This window comes from Equus przewalskii, chromosome 9 (assembly GCF_037783145.1).
Source record: "Equus przewalskii isolate Varuska chromosome 9, EquPr2, whole genome shotgun sequence".
NCBI lineage: Eukaryota > Metazoa > Chordata > Mammalia > Perissodactyla > Equidae > Equus > Equus przewalskii.
Genome location: NC_091839.1, coordinates 23,765,119 through 23,779,852, shown reverse-complemented (window position 1 = coordinate 23,779,852; position 14,734 = coordinate 23,765,119). Strand labels below are relative to the sequence as shown.

At 60.7% G+C, this 14,734-nt stretch overlaps 1 protein-coding gene and 1 long non-coding RNA gene across 12 annotated transcripts; one reads left to right on the top strand and one right to left on the bottom strand.

The window, feature by feature from the left end:
• Positions 1–14,448, bottom strand: EPS8L1 (EPS8 signaling adaptor L1). 11 transcript variants are annotated; one of them, XM_070558551.1, is made up of 22 exons: positions 13,985–14,448; positions 12,945–13,212; positions 11,626–11,979; positions 10,514–10,571; positions 9,231–9,271; positions 8,804–8,862; positions 8,019–8,180; positions 7,575–7,724; positions 6,899–6,981; positions 6,216–6,477; positions 5,845–5,971; positions 5,560–5,648; positions 5,394–5,468; positions 5,139–5,287; positions 4,138–4,279; positions 4,016–4,044; positions 1,947–2,079; positions 1,727–1,858; positions 1,415–1,520; positions 1,058–1,232; positions 493–625; positions 1–405 (listed from the first exon to the last, which is right to left on the bottom strand). In XM_070558551.1, exons 4-22 carry the CDS (start codon positions 10,531–10,533, stop codon positions 319–321), a joined length of 2,154 nt encoding a protein of 717 aa, XP_070414652.1. In that variant the 5' UTR covers positions 10,534–10,571; positions 11,626–11,979; positions 12,945–13,212; positions 13,985–14,448; the 3' UTR covers positions 1–318. The 11 variants fall into 11 exon arrangements, with proteins under 11 accessions (XP_070414652.1, XP_070414645.1, XP_070414651.1 ...); XM_070558544.1 differs by lacking the exons at positions 12,945–13,212; positions 13,985–14,448 and having other exon boundaries at positions 10,514–10,560; positions 11,506–12,028; XM_070558550.1 differs by lacking the exons at positions 12,945–13,212; positions 13,985–14,448 and having other exon boundaries at positions 11,638–12,008.
• On the top strand, positions 1,101–2,833 carry LOC139073568 (uncharacterized). The gene is made up of 2 exons (XR_011522461.1): positions 1,101–1,238; positions 2,610–2,833. It is a non-coding gene; the product is annotated as an uncharacterized lncRNA (long non-coding RNA).
• Positions 14,449–14,734: the final 286 nt, after the last annotated feature.

The following is a 14,734-nucleotide window of genomic DNA, read 5'->3' as shown; positions in this document are numbered from 1 at the left end:
TGCTAAGAAGAGGCTGTTTATAGACTGGGCAGCATATCTGAATGCACAGGGTTCCCGGGTGCGCCCTCTCCCGGGGCGCGCCTATAGCGCTTCCCCTAAATTGTCTCTACGCCCCGCTGCCCTCCCCGCTCCAGCCCACGAGCGCTCGCTCAGGAGACTCCAGTAAGGACGGGCCAGTTTATCCCCCAGACGGGGAAGACCAGGGCCGGAAGGGGTCAGTGATCCTTCAAGGGGTCTACTTCCATTGGTGGGGGCAGTCTGTAGAGTCCGTGCTCCCACGGGGCTGCCTCGAAACTGCTGGCCGAGAGCCGGGAAGGGTCAAATAACCTCCGTTTCCATCTCGCCTTCCACCTTCTTCTTTTGCTTCTCCATCGCCGCCTCCAGTTCTGACACTTTCTCTTTGTCCTGGAAGGAGGGGTGGAAATAAGGACCCCGGTCTCCGAGCCCCCGGCGCCCTCCCGGCTCGGGACCAGGGTCAAGCATCCAGCTCACCTCCAGCAGCGCGCGCTGCACCGTGACCTGGCTGTACACCCGCGCCCCCTCCTCGGGGCTCACCGCCCGCAGCTCCTCCTTCTGCAGCGAGAAAAGCTGCGCGCCGGTCAGCACGCCCAGCGCGTCCACGGTCCTAAGCAGGGGCAGCGGGGGCGCGGTCAGGCCTGCCGGCCAATCACGGCTCAGGTTCCCCCAGCTCTACCAATCACTTCACGCTCGCCTAGCGCTTTGTCCAATCAGAGGCATGCTAGCTCAAGTGAGGGCGGGGCGCTGCTGAATCCTGAATTCCCACCCACCCATGAGCGCGCCCTGCGCAGGCGGTGCTGCACGCTACTGTCGAAGAGAGGCGGGACTACCCTGGAGACTCCAATCGGAGCCTGGAAAAACATGCCAATCACACAAATGAAACCTGCCATTCATTTTTGCAACCAGACAGACCCTCGCTTTGGGCCAATCCTGGTTCCCCATGGTTTGCCACGCCCCCCCTCCGGGCCAATCAGAACGCTCCGTCTCTAGCGCGCACGTCTGGGGTGGGGGGCCCCCAGTCAGCACCCGCCCCACTCACCCGGAGCTAAAGCCCTTGGCTTGTAACCAGGCGCGGACCTCCGAGGCCCCGGAGTGCGGGCTGAGCTGCGGCTCTGGGGCGCGGGGCCCCGCGGCTGCACGACTGGGGCTGGAGCGGCCCTGGGCCAGGCGCGCCTGCAGCTCCTCGTTGACACTGAGCATCTGGGAGAATTTCTCTGCAGGTGGGAAACCGGGGGGAGGGCAGACTCAGGGTGAAGGGTCCTGGGGCCAGAGGTTCGGGGCCTTCCAGCGTCCTCTGATGGGTTGGGAGTCCATTTACTCTTTCTGAGCCTCGGTTTCCCTGCCTGGAAAGTGAGGACAAGGACTGCTCCTTCGAGGGGGTGCCCCCACCACTCACCTTTCTCTCTGGGGTCCAAGTTGTTGAGGCTATCGCAGCTGTCCCAGCGGGGCCGAGCCGGTGCAGGAGCCAGAGCCTGGGCTGGTGGAGGGGGAGTGCTACTCTCCTAGACAGAGGAACGAGAGGGTCATCTGGATCAGAGAGAGAACTCAGAGTCCGAGCCCCTCCTCCTTCTGGAGATAAATTTCTGAACCTTCAGCCACCTCCTCTGCCAGTGCCCTTAACCATGACGCCTAATCCCCGTGCCCCTGAACCCCCAATCTGGCCCCCAGCCCCTCTTCCCCCAAGACCCAGGAGTCTGCCCTGGCTCACCAGGCTGCGGGCTGGGCTTTGGCTGCAGACCCCCGGGGGCCCGGGGTGGGGTGTCAGAATATTATACGGTACGTATCCCTCCTGCCCCTGCGAGTCCCGAACCTTCCACCACTTGCGCCTGTCATCCAGGACCTGGGAGAGGTAAAGGGTGAGAGTTCAGAGCCTGTATCTGAAGTTAGGGCTGGGTCCGCTCCAGCTCCCAGGGCCCCACTCCTCTAACCTCCAGCACCTCCCGCTGCTTGACAGACAGCTCGCTGCTGTTGCGGCCCTGGAAGTCGTAATTACATAGGACCCACTTCCCTGCCGGCTCTGGCTCCGGCTGGGGTTCAGCTTCTGGCTCCGGCTCTTGGTGACTGAGGAGAAGGGAGAGGTTTGGGGATAAGGAGGCAGCCAGCCACTCTGTTCTGGGCTGTAGGGTTTTGGTGTGAGCTGGGGTTAGAGCCAAGCAGGGCTCAAGGCAGGGGGCTGGGTTAATACTGTTAACAGAGTTTTGAAATTGGAATAACAGCTCGAATATATTGTGCTCCTTATGTACCTGGCACCGTGTGGTAAGCTTATGCTATGGGTACTGGCATCACTTTCATTTTATAGATGAGAACATTCAGGCTCAGATAAAATCACTTGCCCCAGATCACACAGCTAGAAGCAACTGCTATTTAGTGAGCATCTACTATGCACTGGGCTCATGCATAATGATAACCCATAGTCATTATAAAGGCTATAGTTAACACATATAGCACTTACTTACGTGCCTGACACTGTTCAACAGCTGTTACATATATTAGCTGATTGATTCTTGAGACAACCCTTGGTAGAACCAAGAATTTGGACCCCCCATTCTCTTCCTACCCCCGGACCCTCTATTATTGTCTCTTTTTTACAGGTGATGAAGTGGAGGAACAGTGGTGCAAAGTCACACGGTGATGTAAAGGTCACAGAACAAGAAAGGCATAGCTGGCCTGGGACCCAGGCAGGCTGGCCCCAGAGTCCGCGTCCTGAGTAATTCTGCCCTATTGTGCATGCTGCTGGGTGTGACTCTGAGCTCTGCCACCACTATGAGCTCACAACTGCTAGCCTGCACAACCTCATAGACTTCTCACTCATCCAGGAGGGGATTATCATTATTCTCATCTTCCCTGCAAAGTAGTGGAGGTGCAGAGAAGGTGAGGGTATCAAGCCCAAGATTCAGAAGCACAGTGGCAGGGGGAGGGAGTTCTGCAAGACCAGGCAGCTGAGGGCGGAGGGAGAGTGAGATTTTGGCTCTGACCCCCGGTAAGAGGGAGCCCAGCACGGATCAGGCCTACCTGTGCAAGGGAGAGGGGGGGTCTTCAGGGCCGCGGCGCCCCCTGTGTGGGGCCGGCAGCTCCCAGCACGCTGCGCCTGCTGAGACCCTCTGACCCGGCCCTCACCCAGACCCCCCTTCTGCTCTTCCAGCTTTGCTGCTTGTTTTCTTCTCATCCCTCTCAGCTTGCCTCCCATCCACCTCCGACTGGTCCAAGGACCCTAGCCCCTTCCTCCCCCAGGACCCAAGAGTCTGCACCCCCATTACTTGGTGGAACCACATACTCTGACCCCGAGTTCTTTCCTCCCCCAGAGACCCAGGAGCCCAGGTCTCAAGCTTTAATTTCCTATTCCTTTTAACCCTTAAAGGCTCCCAGGCTGACACTCGGCAGGGACCGAGACCATTGCTTTAGAGCCTTGTGAAAGTGAGGGTCCAGTCTCCCAGCCTTTACCTCTCTTGGGGGGCCCAGAGATACTACCACTCCCTAATTTTCCCAGAAACCTGCCCCTCGGCCCTGGAAGTCCCAAGCCTGCTTCTCTGGGTCTCCAAAGTCCCAGCACCAGACTTGAGCTCTTCTTCAAAGCCCAGATGTCTAATTCCACAGCCTCTTCCCTCCAACACCCAGGGCTCTGTCCTCCAAGGGACCTAGGCAGGGAGCTTCCCAGGCCCTGGGAAACCAAACCGCCTTCTTCCAGCCCATTGGGGACCCAGGCCTCCAACCTCTCAACTTTACCCACTCCCAGCCCCCTCCTCCCTTAGACCCTGCAATCTAAGCCTCCAGCTCCCTCCTCCCCTGGACCCAGAAGTCTGGGCCCCGCCCACTCCCTCCCTGCTCCTCCCCCCTTTCCCAGCCCCGGCCCCGCCTCCTCACCACCTCACCCACCTGCGAAGAGCCGGGAAGATAGAAGAAAAAAAGACAGGAAAAAGAGGGGCAGAGTCAGCGCTGGGAGCCCCAAGGACGCACCCCTCCTGGACCCCACCTTCCCTGCCCTGGGGCTGACACTCACCCATTGACAGCGACCTGGGGGGCGCTTTGCTGCAGGAGATAAGAGGGCAGCAGGTCAGATGGGGCCAGCCCCGCTGTGTCGCCAGGCGGAGCCTGCTGCTCCCCTTGAAGCCTTTGCCTTACCTGCCGGCGCCGCCGCTCATGCTGTAGCTGTTTCTCTACTGGGTCCTCCCAGGCGCGGCCCTGTGGGTCAGTAGCTGGGGGTTCCCAGCCGCTGTAGAAGTTGGGGCTGTATGGGGGTCCCTCCTCCGGGGGCAGCTCTAGCCTGAGACCAAGGACCGGGCCGAGGGCTCAGGGATCCTGGTCCGGTCCCAGACTTAGCCCTGCCATTAGCTTCACTATGTTCTCCCCTTTCCCCTAAGTCTCGCTCTATCCCAGCTATTCTAACCTCGCCCCTTTCTGCCAAACTCTGCCCCTGCCTCCAAGCTCCACCCACGACATTAATTATATTTCTAAATACAATGATTCCACGCTAATGCTCTGCCCCAGCCTCTAAATCTCACCTCTGATTCCAAACTGGGTTTCTAGCTACACACATCCCCTCCCTGGTTCTGCCCCTTCCCCCTTGATGCTCTCGGTCTCTAAGCGCACAGACTTCATTCCCTTTCCAAACGCACAGGACAAATCTTTCATAAGCTCCCCCCCTCCCCCGCTCTATTCCTCTAAGCCCCGCCTTTGTTCCAGTTGGATTGTCTGGTTCAGTCTTAAACCTCTCCTTACGATACCTTCCCACCTTTTCTCCAATCGTACGCTGGTATTTGTTCTAGGTCCCACCTGCTCATTGGCCACACCCTCCCAGCTAAGCCCCGCCTCTGACTCGTCCCTCCCAGTCATACCTTCTTTCCAGTCACCACGCCCCTGCCTCCCAGCCCCGCCCCAGTTACCACGCCCCCTGCCTCCCAGCCCCGCCCCTCCAATCACCAGGCCCCTGTCTCAAGTCCCGCCCCATCAATCACCACGCCCCTGCCTCCCAGCCCCACCCCTCCAATCACCATGCGTCTGTCTCAAGCCCCGCCCCTCAATCACCACGCCCCTGCCTCAAGCCCCGCCCCTCAATCACCACGCCCCTGCCTCAAGCCCCGCCCCTCAATCACCACGCCCCTGCCTCAAGCCCCGCCCCTCACCCCGGGCTGGTCCAGGAGTCCCCCAGCGAGGTCCAGAGCGCATTTTCTCGTGGGGTGACATTGTCGCGCAGCAGCGCCACGGCCTCAGACGTCAGGTGCGGCCGCCGCACGCCGCTCGCGAACTGGGGGCCTCCTGTCGTGTCCACAATCTGCCAGGGGAGTAGGAGTGGGCACGCCATCAGACCCTCTGGAAGTCAAACCCCGATTCCTCCCGCTGCAAGGGGGACCTGAGGGCAGGGGAGCAGGGAGTCTGACCATTTGCAGAGGTCCGAATAGGAAGTGCAGCAGCTCCGGGGAGGAGGGGTTGGCGATGTTGCCGCGCAGCCGGGCCTGCGGAGCGGGGAGGTGCTGGTATCAGCGCAGACGGGCCACATTTGTGCCCTGCCTGCCCCCCGACGCCCGGGTCTGGACGCGTCCTCACCAGCAGGCTGAAGGCGTACTTGATTTTCTGAAGCACGTCGATGTACTCGGCCTCCGAGGGCGGCTTGGCCCGCAGCGTCAGGAGGCCCTCTATGGGTGGCCGAGGCAGGCGTGGGGGTGGGGGCACGGGGGCAGCGTCAGACAGGGTCAGAGGGAGAGGCAGAGACTCGGTGAGACCACGATGGGGAGTCAAAACTGGCAGGGGGGCTTGGGGAGAACCTAGGGATTGGGAGGACATTGGGGAGTGACCGTGGACGTGCAGGATCCCACTCCAGGCACCCCTCACCCCCGGCCTCCCGGCGCCGGGTCCTGCGGCCGCGCTCGCGGTGCTCCAGAACTCGGGCAGCTTCTGCAGACTTCTGCAGCTTCGAGACGAAGCTCTCCACGTCGTCGAACACGTGGTTCAGGATGTCCTAGGGGACAGAGCAGGGGGGACGCCTGAGTCCCGGACCCCGACCGTCAAGCCGAGAGCGCATAGACACGCTCCCAGGTCAGGCCACACCCTGTGATAACTGTGCCTGTCCCCATATTCCAGCTACCTACGGCCGGCTACCCCCTCGAGAAGTCTGACCACGCCCCCAGAGCCAAGCCCCATCCCCCGATGTAAGACACACCCCGGAGCCGGTCCCGCCTCCACCCTAGCCCCACCCCGCTCACCACATCCCGCTCCGCCTGCAGACTGGCCAGGTCCGGGCCGCGGGGGCCCAGGTCCGGGGAGGCTGGGTCAGCGCCACTAGAGGTCGCCGCCCCGCCGGGCCTCCGCGCCTCCTCCGCCTCAGGGATGGGCTCCACCTGGGGTGGCCCGCGGCCCGCGCCCGTCTCCGCCGTGCTGATCACCGCGCGGACCGACGGGCGGCGCTGCAGGGGCGGGGTCTCGGCGGCCGGCGAGGGGCGGTGCTGCAGCTCCTCTTGCGTGGCCCTGTGGTGGCAGAAGGGGAAACTGAGGCTGGGTCCACCGGGGCTGTCCAGTGAGGGGAGAAATTCGGGGCATAAAACGGAGACACTGTGGCCCAAAGGAGTCAAACCCAGGCTCAGAGCGGTAGGGAGAAATCCGAGATATGGGGAGAGGGAGCACTTCTTTAGAGGGAAACTGAGGCCAGAAAGAGGAGAAACCAAGGACCAGAACCCGGATAAGTAGAGTCTTGGAGAGCGGGTGCACTCGTCTGGGAGGTACACGGGAGACTTGAACCCGGCTTTGTTTGACTCCCTTCAAAACTCATTCTGCTCTAGGCTAGTGTGGTTCAGCCCATTTCTCGGATGAGGAGACTGAGGCCGAGAGAGGGCCTCCCAGGGACCCTACCCGTCCTCACTTCTCCACCGTTTCCAGCCCAGGCCCTCACCTGAGCGCCGCCGCTCGGCGCTCCCCGCGGCCGGAGCGATAGTTGTGCAGGGCTCCCTGGATGTCCTCCCGGATCAGCTCCGCCTGCCAATCACGCCGTCAGGCCACGCCCCACTCCCCACCCACTGACCGCCCCCAGCCACGCTCCGGATCGATTCCTAGGCAGGGCCCCTCCCCCCACCACGCCCAGTCATCGCTCACGCACGGCGCCCCCGCACGGCCACGCCCCAGCTTCACACACTCGCCCTACGTCAGCCCCTGCCCTAGGCCACACCCCCGGCCACCAAGGCCCCGGCCAGGTGGCTCCTCCCCCCTAGAGCACGCTCGCCCCCCATTCTAGTGCTGGCGGCCCCCCAGCCCCTCTGTCCTACGCTCAGTGCGAGTCCTTGATCTCCGTCTGCACACCGCCCTCCCACTCTATCTCGGCCCTGTGTCCAACCTGTCCTCGAACCCCCTCCCTTCCAGAACTTTCCAGGTCACGCCCCCTCCTCTGGGCCAGACCCTGCCTTTGCCCCACCGCCGGGTCCCTCCTTAGAGGCCCCGCACCGTTTCGCCGCCAGCTGGGGACTCCGCCCAATTCCAGCTCCTCCCTCTCCCCCCACCCACCCCGCCCCGGAATCCGCGGGGTCCCAGCCTTGTCCTGGGCGGCGGCCCTCCGCCCCCCGCGGTCCGCTCACCCCGAGACGCAGGCCCTGGAAGAAGTGCACGTCGGGCTGCGCGCGCTCGGGCTCCTGGCACACGAGCAGCAGCAGCGAGCGGCTCCGGCCGGGCGGCAGCACCGCGTCGCAGCGCACGATGGCGCCCAGCGGGTACGACTCCAGCTCCTCCTGGGGGTGAAACGGCGGGTAAACTGAGGCCCGGAGCCGTACTACTAAATGGCGACAGACAGGCCCTGCCCAGGGCAACCCCACGAGGTTAGGGGTTAGGGATAACACCCCTGTTTAATAGATGACGCTCATAAGGCTCAAAAAGGGGGTCCCTTGCCAAAGTTCCCAGAGGATGGACGTGCGGGGGCCGAGATTCACACTCTGACCCCCGACGTCCCTAAGGCCAAGCTCTCCATGCCTCGCCAACTCGGTCCGGCTGCTCCTGGCCCCCACCCCCCACGTGCCCCCTGGCACCTTGGAGAGGGGGTCGAGCAGCGTGACGTGGTCCGGAGACACGCGCAGCATCATCTCCTGGGCCCAGACGCGGCCCTGGCTGTCCATGACGGCCAGCTTCCGCGAGGCGTCCTCCACTGTGTGCACGCCATCCTCCTCACCCAGGCAGAACGTCACCAGGTGCTGGGATGCACCGCAGAGAAAGCAGTGAGTCCCAGGATGAAGCCAGGTGGGCTCAGAATCCCTTGGAATCAGCCTTCCAGCCTGCAACTAACCACACCTCCTCCGGGAAGCCTTCCCTGATTACCTGCTCCACCCATTGGCGCCTCCTCCTAATGCCCTTTATTTCTTTCATCAGAGTAACTAGCACCTGGGTCTGTCTTCCCACAGAGACTGGAGGCTCCTTGAAGGCAGGGAATGGTCTGGATTATATCTAGTAAACCTATACCTATATCTTCTAAGCTCCTCTGCCGTCATTAGAGCTCCTGGCAGCCTTTGCTGGTACCTCCGGACGAGTCTAACCCCTGCTCATCCGAGAACATCTGATTTATCCCTGTGGCCCGACTGTCCAGCACAAGAGCTGGTCCGGAGGAAAAGTTAGCAGATTCGAGAGGAACAGATTTCCTCCACTCAATATTCACGTCTGAGGCGAGGCACAGGAAGTCCATTTTGCAGATGAGCAAACTGCGTTTCCCAGGTTCTTTCTGCTGGGAGGCCCAGCTGCTTTCAATCCACCCCAGTCCACCCTCTTGAGGCCCAGGTTCCTTCCATAAAACTCCCCTTGGCAACGCGGACCCCAAACTCACGTTGACGGGATACTGGGAAACGTCAGCCATAACCACAGTGGAGTAACGCTTCCTCTGCTCTGCGGGGGGCGGGTGGGGTGGGGAGAAGAATGGACCTGGGAGTCCTGGCCCCAGCCCCTCCTCCCTCGGACCCAGGGGTCCAGGCCCCCAGCCCCTCCTCCCTCAGACCCAGGGGTCCAGGCCCCCAGCCCCTCCTCCCTCCGACCCGGGAGTCCAGGCCCCCAGCCCCTCCTCCTTCAGACCCAGGGGTCCAGCTCCCAGCCCCTCCTCCCTCAGACCAAGGGGTCCAGGCCCCCAGCCCCTCCTCCCTCAGACCCAGGGGTCCAGGCCCCCAGCCCCTCCTCCCTCAGACCCAGGGGTCCAGGCCCCCAGCCCCTCCTCCCTCAGACCCACTTTCATCCTGGGGTTTCCTTGCCACTAAACTCACCATAGATAGACTTGGCACTCGGTTTGGGGGCAGCTTCTGGGCTGGTAGAGGAAGAGAGGGGTGAGAGGGGCCATGGGAACTGGGGGCAGATCTTGGGGGTTTCAGATGCCAAGCAGACCAGCAATGACTTGCCATGGAGGGTTTTGAGCAGGGGAGGGCAGGGCCAGAGCTGGGCTTTGACAAGACAAGTAGGGCAGTGGTACTGGGTAGTGGTGGGGAGTGTGGTCTCTGCTGTCACACAGAGCTGGGTTCGAATCCCCTGTCAGCTACTGCCTTGCTATAGACCCTGGGTAGGAGACTTAGTCTCTCCTGCCTCAGTTTCCCTTTCTGTAAGATAGGGATTAGTTACCCTAGAGCCTCCATCTGGTAGGGCTGCTGGGCGACTTCCCTGAGATGACGCAGTTGAAGTCCTTCACAGCCCCTATGACTGTTACCTTATTATGATGATGCAAAGGGCTTAGCACACTGCAGTTGCTCAATAAATGGGCATTTTTACAATAGCATTCATATTTGGAGTGGACGGAGAGTTCTCTTGTTCTCCTCCTGCCCCCATGGGCCAGGCTCTTCCCAGCCAAATCCTTGTCTGTCTCCTCCTGCCCTCGACCTCCCCTTCAAGGTCATCTCCAAGAAGAGTTCTTGAGTCCCCATTTCCACAGAAATAACAGAAGCTCAGAGCTTGGGTGGGGTCAGGGATGAGGGATGAGAAACCCTTTCAGTCAAACTTCTTGCTCCTCATCCTGCTCCTGCCAGTCAGATCTCCCCGCAATTTGATTACCTCTGGTCTGGGGAACTCACTACCTCCCGTTTTCCATGCAGCTATTCCCAGGCGTCTCTTTTTTCCTCTCCCTGCTCACTCCAGGAAACTTGAACCTTTGTTATAAACAGCTCTGATTTTTTAGCAGAGGGTCAATATTTAATAATAAGATAACTATAACAATTGTAATCGCAGTTCCCACGAGTGGAGCACCTGCTGTTGGTCAGATTCCCTGCTAAACGTGCATTATCCTATCAAACTTTCAGAATTGTTCCTGTTTCTCATGGGAAGGCCTGGGGCTCAAAGGGTCACGCCACTGCTGAGTGTTAGTGTCTGAATTTAAACCCAGGTCTGTCCGCGCGGCAGTGGGAGCCCCAACTACAGGCTGGGCAGGAAGGCAAGCAGCTCAGGCATCCTACTGAGTGTCCAGGCCTGGCCTGCCATAAAGGCCGCCTGCCGGTGTTGGGGAGAGGGCAGAGGTGGGAGGTGTGGTGGGGCTGGGGGTGGCTGGTGGGCGGGGGGCACTTACCCAGTGGTGGTGGTGCTCATGGTGCCGAGAATGGGGAGCTCTGCCACCTGGAGGTGCCCTTGGAGCCAGCAAAAGGGTGAGGGCCTGACCTGGCCTGTGGGGCCTATAATTCCAGGCCCCAGCCCCTCCTCCCTCAGACCCAGGAGTCCAGGCCCCAGCCCCTCCTCCCTCAGACCCAGGAGTCCAGACCCCAGCCCCTCCTCCCTCAGACCCAGGAGTCCAGGCCCCAGCCCCTCCTCCCTCAGACCCAGGAGTCCAGACCCCAGCCCCTCCTCCCTCAGACCCAGGAGTCCAGGCCCCAGCCCCTCCTCCCTCAGACCCGGGAGTCCAGGCCCCAGCCCCTCCTCCCTCAGACCCGGGAGTCCAGGCCCCCAGCCCCTCCTCCCTCAGACCCAGGAGTCCAGGCCCCAGCCCCTCCTCCCTCAGACCCAGGGGTCCAGGCCCCAGCCCCTCCTCCCTCAGACCCGGGGGTCCAGGCCCCAGCGCCTCCTCCCTCAGACCCGGGAGTCCAGGCCCCAGCCCCTCCTCCCTCAGACCCAGGAGTCCAGGCCCCCAGCCCCTCCTCCCTCAGACATGGGAGTCCGGGTCCCCAGCCCCCTTCTCCTTCACACCTGTACGTTGGCCCCCAAAGCCCTCAGGGATCCATGCATTCAGTTCCCTAAGCTATGTGTACCCCACCTTCTTTCCTACACCCAGGGATCCAGGTCCCCAGCCTGCACCTTCTCAGTGGCCCAGAAGTACAGGCTGAGAGCTCCTCTTCCCTAAGAACCAAAAGCTTTGACCCCAAGTCTCTGCAGAGAGCTACTTGTCCCGTTCCTCAGCCGCTGCGGCCCTATACTCTTCCTTTCGCTCTGAGGTCCAGGCTCCCAGCTCTTACCTTTCAGGACTCAAGAGTTTAGGGCCGCAGCCTTTCCCGGGTCTGCCCCCAGGAGTCCCGGCCCCCTGCTCCTCCTCAACCCTGGGAGTCCCCTCCTCGCTCGGCCCCTCCTCACCTGCCCCGCAGGCTCCGTCAGACGGGAGGCTCGCTCCCTCTCCTCAGCTCTCCTCTCCTCTCCCTCCCAGGCCGCGGGCCCCACCTCCTGCTCCCTCCTTGGGCCGCCGCCTCTGCATACCTGAGCGCTCACCTGGCACCGCCACCGCCGGGGTGGCCCCTGGGTGGGGCTGGCAGGAAGGCCCAAGTGGGGTTGGGGACAGCTGGGGACGACCTCAGGGGCCACGATCGTCTCCCTCATGACAACGCTTGAACCATAACAGCACAGTAATTTGATGTCACCCTTGTTCACACGTCAGAATCCAGAATCGAAAGCTCGGTGTTAGGCTGGTGTCCTCCAGTTCTCTTAGCACGTCCGGAAGTCGGGGGTTTGATTTCCACTGGTTCACAGTCCAAGAGTGGGGTGGTCAATGTGGAAGGGTGGGTTTGAAGCTGGGGGCTGTCTCTCTGTCTCCAGGGCCGGCGAGTGTCCCTGCTGTGTGCACACCTTCTGCTCTCGGTTCTGTCTCCACTGTGCCCTCACCCCCGCCCCTCCCCTTCCCTCTTCCTTTGGAAAGTTCCCTCCACACTCCCCTATTATGATGGTAGCTAAGATTTAACTCAGTGCCCGGCAGAGCTCCAGCAACTGACAGGCTCCTCAGGCATGAAATCTCCTTTATGGTCCTTCTGAACCAAATTATAAACGTTGTTTCTTCCCAAAACCCAGTGAGGTAATTGTTGGGGTCTCCATTTCACACATGAGGAGACTGAGGCCCATAAGGGTTACACAGCTTGCTCCAGGTTCCCCAGGCAGTGGTAGTGGCAGTGTCAGACTCCAAGGCTCAGACCTCAGAGAGCAGAGCAGGGGGTGGATGGTCGCGCCCACTCTTAGCCTTTTTGGTTGTCAGTGATCCCCACCTGGTTCCTGCCACCATCATCTCTCACCTGGACCACCACAGTACCCTCTAACTGGTCTTCCTGCTCCCTTCCTCCCCTCAGTCTAGTCTCAATGCAGGGACCCCACAGAAACCTAAGTCAGCTCACGTCATTCCTGTGCTCAAAATCCTTCAGTGGCTCCCCATTTCTCTGGGTAAAAGCTGAAGTCTACAAAGGCATAAGGGACATTACTCTAACCTCATCTCATCCTCCTCTCCCCCTTCATCACAGTGTTCCAGCACACTGGCCTTCTTGCTGCTCCTTGAGCACCCATTCCCCATCCTGCCTCAGGGCCTTTGCACTTGCCATTCTGTCTGCCTGGAATGCTGTCCCTGCAGATATCCTCATGGCTTGCTCCCTCACCTCCTTCAGGTCTTTGCTTGATGACACCACCTCAGAGGAGCCTGGCTGACCACCCTGTTTAAAATGGCAGCACCTCTTACCCTCCTTTCTTTCCTGTTCTCTTCCCTTGCCACACTTAATTTTTCTCCAAAGCATTTATCACCTCCTAACACACTACCTTACCTGTTCGTTTTGATTATTTTATGTCTCCCCCATTAGAAAGTATGCTTCATGTGGGCAAAGACTTTTGTGTGTTCAGTTGCCTCCTCTATCTGCTGCACAGCGCGGAGCGTCTAGCACGCCGTGAGTGCTGGAGCAGCACTTGTTGAATTAACGAGTCTTTTGAATTTGGTGCACTCATGTGCATTGTCGCTTCATTGCTTCTCTCGGCACATGCTGACCCCGCGGTCTGTGCTGAGTGTGGCTGGAAACCAGAGAAGAAGTCCTTGTCCTGGATCGATGGGGATGGAAGAGCAGACAGGAAGAGGGCAGTCATGAGGTGTGCTGTGACGGCAAAAAGCCCCGTGGGTGTGGGTCCCAGTCCTGGCTTTGTCACTTCGTAATTTTGGTAACACTTACTGTGTGCTCATGTCCTCCTCTGAGTACATTGTATGTGTGTGTATGAATGTGTGTGTCTACAACCCTCACAACATCCTGTGGAATGGGAACGGGTTCAGCTATCCTTTTTACACAGGAGGAAACTGAGGCACATACAAGTTAAGTAATTTGTCTACAATCCCATGGCTAATATGTGGTGGAGATGGTTGAACCCAGCCTGCACAATTTACACTCTGCATCCTTCGGTGCTACCCTATGGTGCAAACCTTGTAACCCCACCCCTTTCCAGCTGTGTGACCCTTGGCAAATTACTTAACCTCTCTGTGCCCAGTCCCCCAGCTGTAAAATGGGCATCACAGCGTCGGGAGGATTAAATGAGATTACAGAGAGCTCTTAGCACAGTAGCCGGCAGAGAGGAAACGCCAGGTGAGCGTCAGCAATGATGGAGATGACAGTCTTCCTTTCCACATGCGCTAAAACCGAGGAAGCCCAGAAGAGGCTGCTGAGAAGGTCAAGGCGGGCTTCCTGGAGGAGGGGCGGCCAGAGCTGAACCTGAAGGGCCAGTTTGACAGCCCGAGGTGGCCCGGAGGATGAGGAAGGAGTGTTCCAGGCCGCAGAGCTGCCGGGCCTGGGAGGGGAGGGCTGCCCCAGCTTGGTGCACTTACCTGCTGGGCGGGCGGCTCTCGAGGGGGCTGCAGGGAGAGGCTCCTGGGCGTCTCCGTGTCCCTGTGACATCCATGCCACAGATGTCATCTGCGCTGGCCCTGCAGGGTTGGGGTCGGAGGGAAGGAGCAGACTCCTCTCCCTCTGTGCGGGAGATGGGGTTGGGATTGGTGCCCCCATGACAGAGGAGAAGACAGAGACTCAGAGTGGGGAGGCCACCAGCCCAAAGTCACAGTGGCTGTGGGCTGTGACACAAACGCAGATCTGGCTGAACCCAGGTGCTTTCTTCATGTGCAGGTGGAGAAAGTGTCCTCAGAGAAGCGTTCGGTGGGAGTCAGGGGCCAGACTCTCGGTCTGAGGGAGGAGGGGCTGGGGGCCTGGACCCCTGGGTCTGAGGGAGGAGGGGCTGGGGGCCTGGACTCCTGGGTCTGAGGGAGGAGGGGCTGGGGCCTGGACTCCCAGGTCTGAGGGAGGAGGGGCTGGGGCCTGGACTCCTGGGTCTGAGGGAGGAGGGGCTGGGGCCTGGACTCCCAGGTCTGAGGGAGGAGGGGCTGGGGGCGTGGACTCCTGGGGCCGAGGGAGGAGGGCAGGGTCCAGCACAGGGGCCCGCGTGCCCCACCCCACCTCCTGTTCTGAGGTCTGGAGCAGCAGGTGAGACCGAAACCTGAACCTCCGCCCCAGTTCCAGGCCAGGGCCTCCTTCCTCCTTCCCTGGCCACAAAGGAGGCCCCTCCCTCTGTCCAAACCTTAGCA

What these genes read in the sequence shown, in the direction of transcription:
- EPS8L1 (XM_070558544.1), bottom strand. Translation starts at nt 11,745, where the DNA reads ATGAGGGAGACGATCGTGGCCCCTGAGGTCGTCCCCAGCTGTCCCCAA. An exon ending in CGCCGAGCGGCGGCGCTCAG is followed by an intron (nt 6,478 to 6,898) that starts GTGAGGGCCTGG and finishes CTGCCACCACAG; the next exon opens with GGCCACGCAAGAGGAGCTGC. An exon ending in GCCAAGGGCTTTAGCTCCGG is followed by an intron (nt 626 to 1,057) that starts GTGAGTGGGGCG and finishes GCCCCTGCTTAG; the next exon opens with GACCGTGGACGCGCTGGGCG.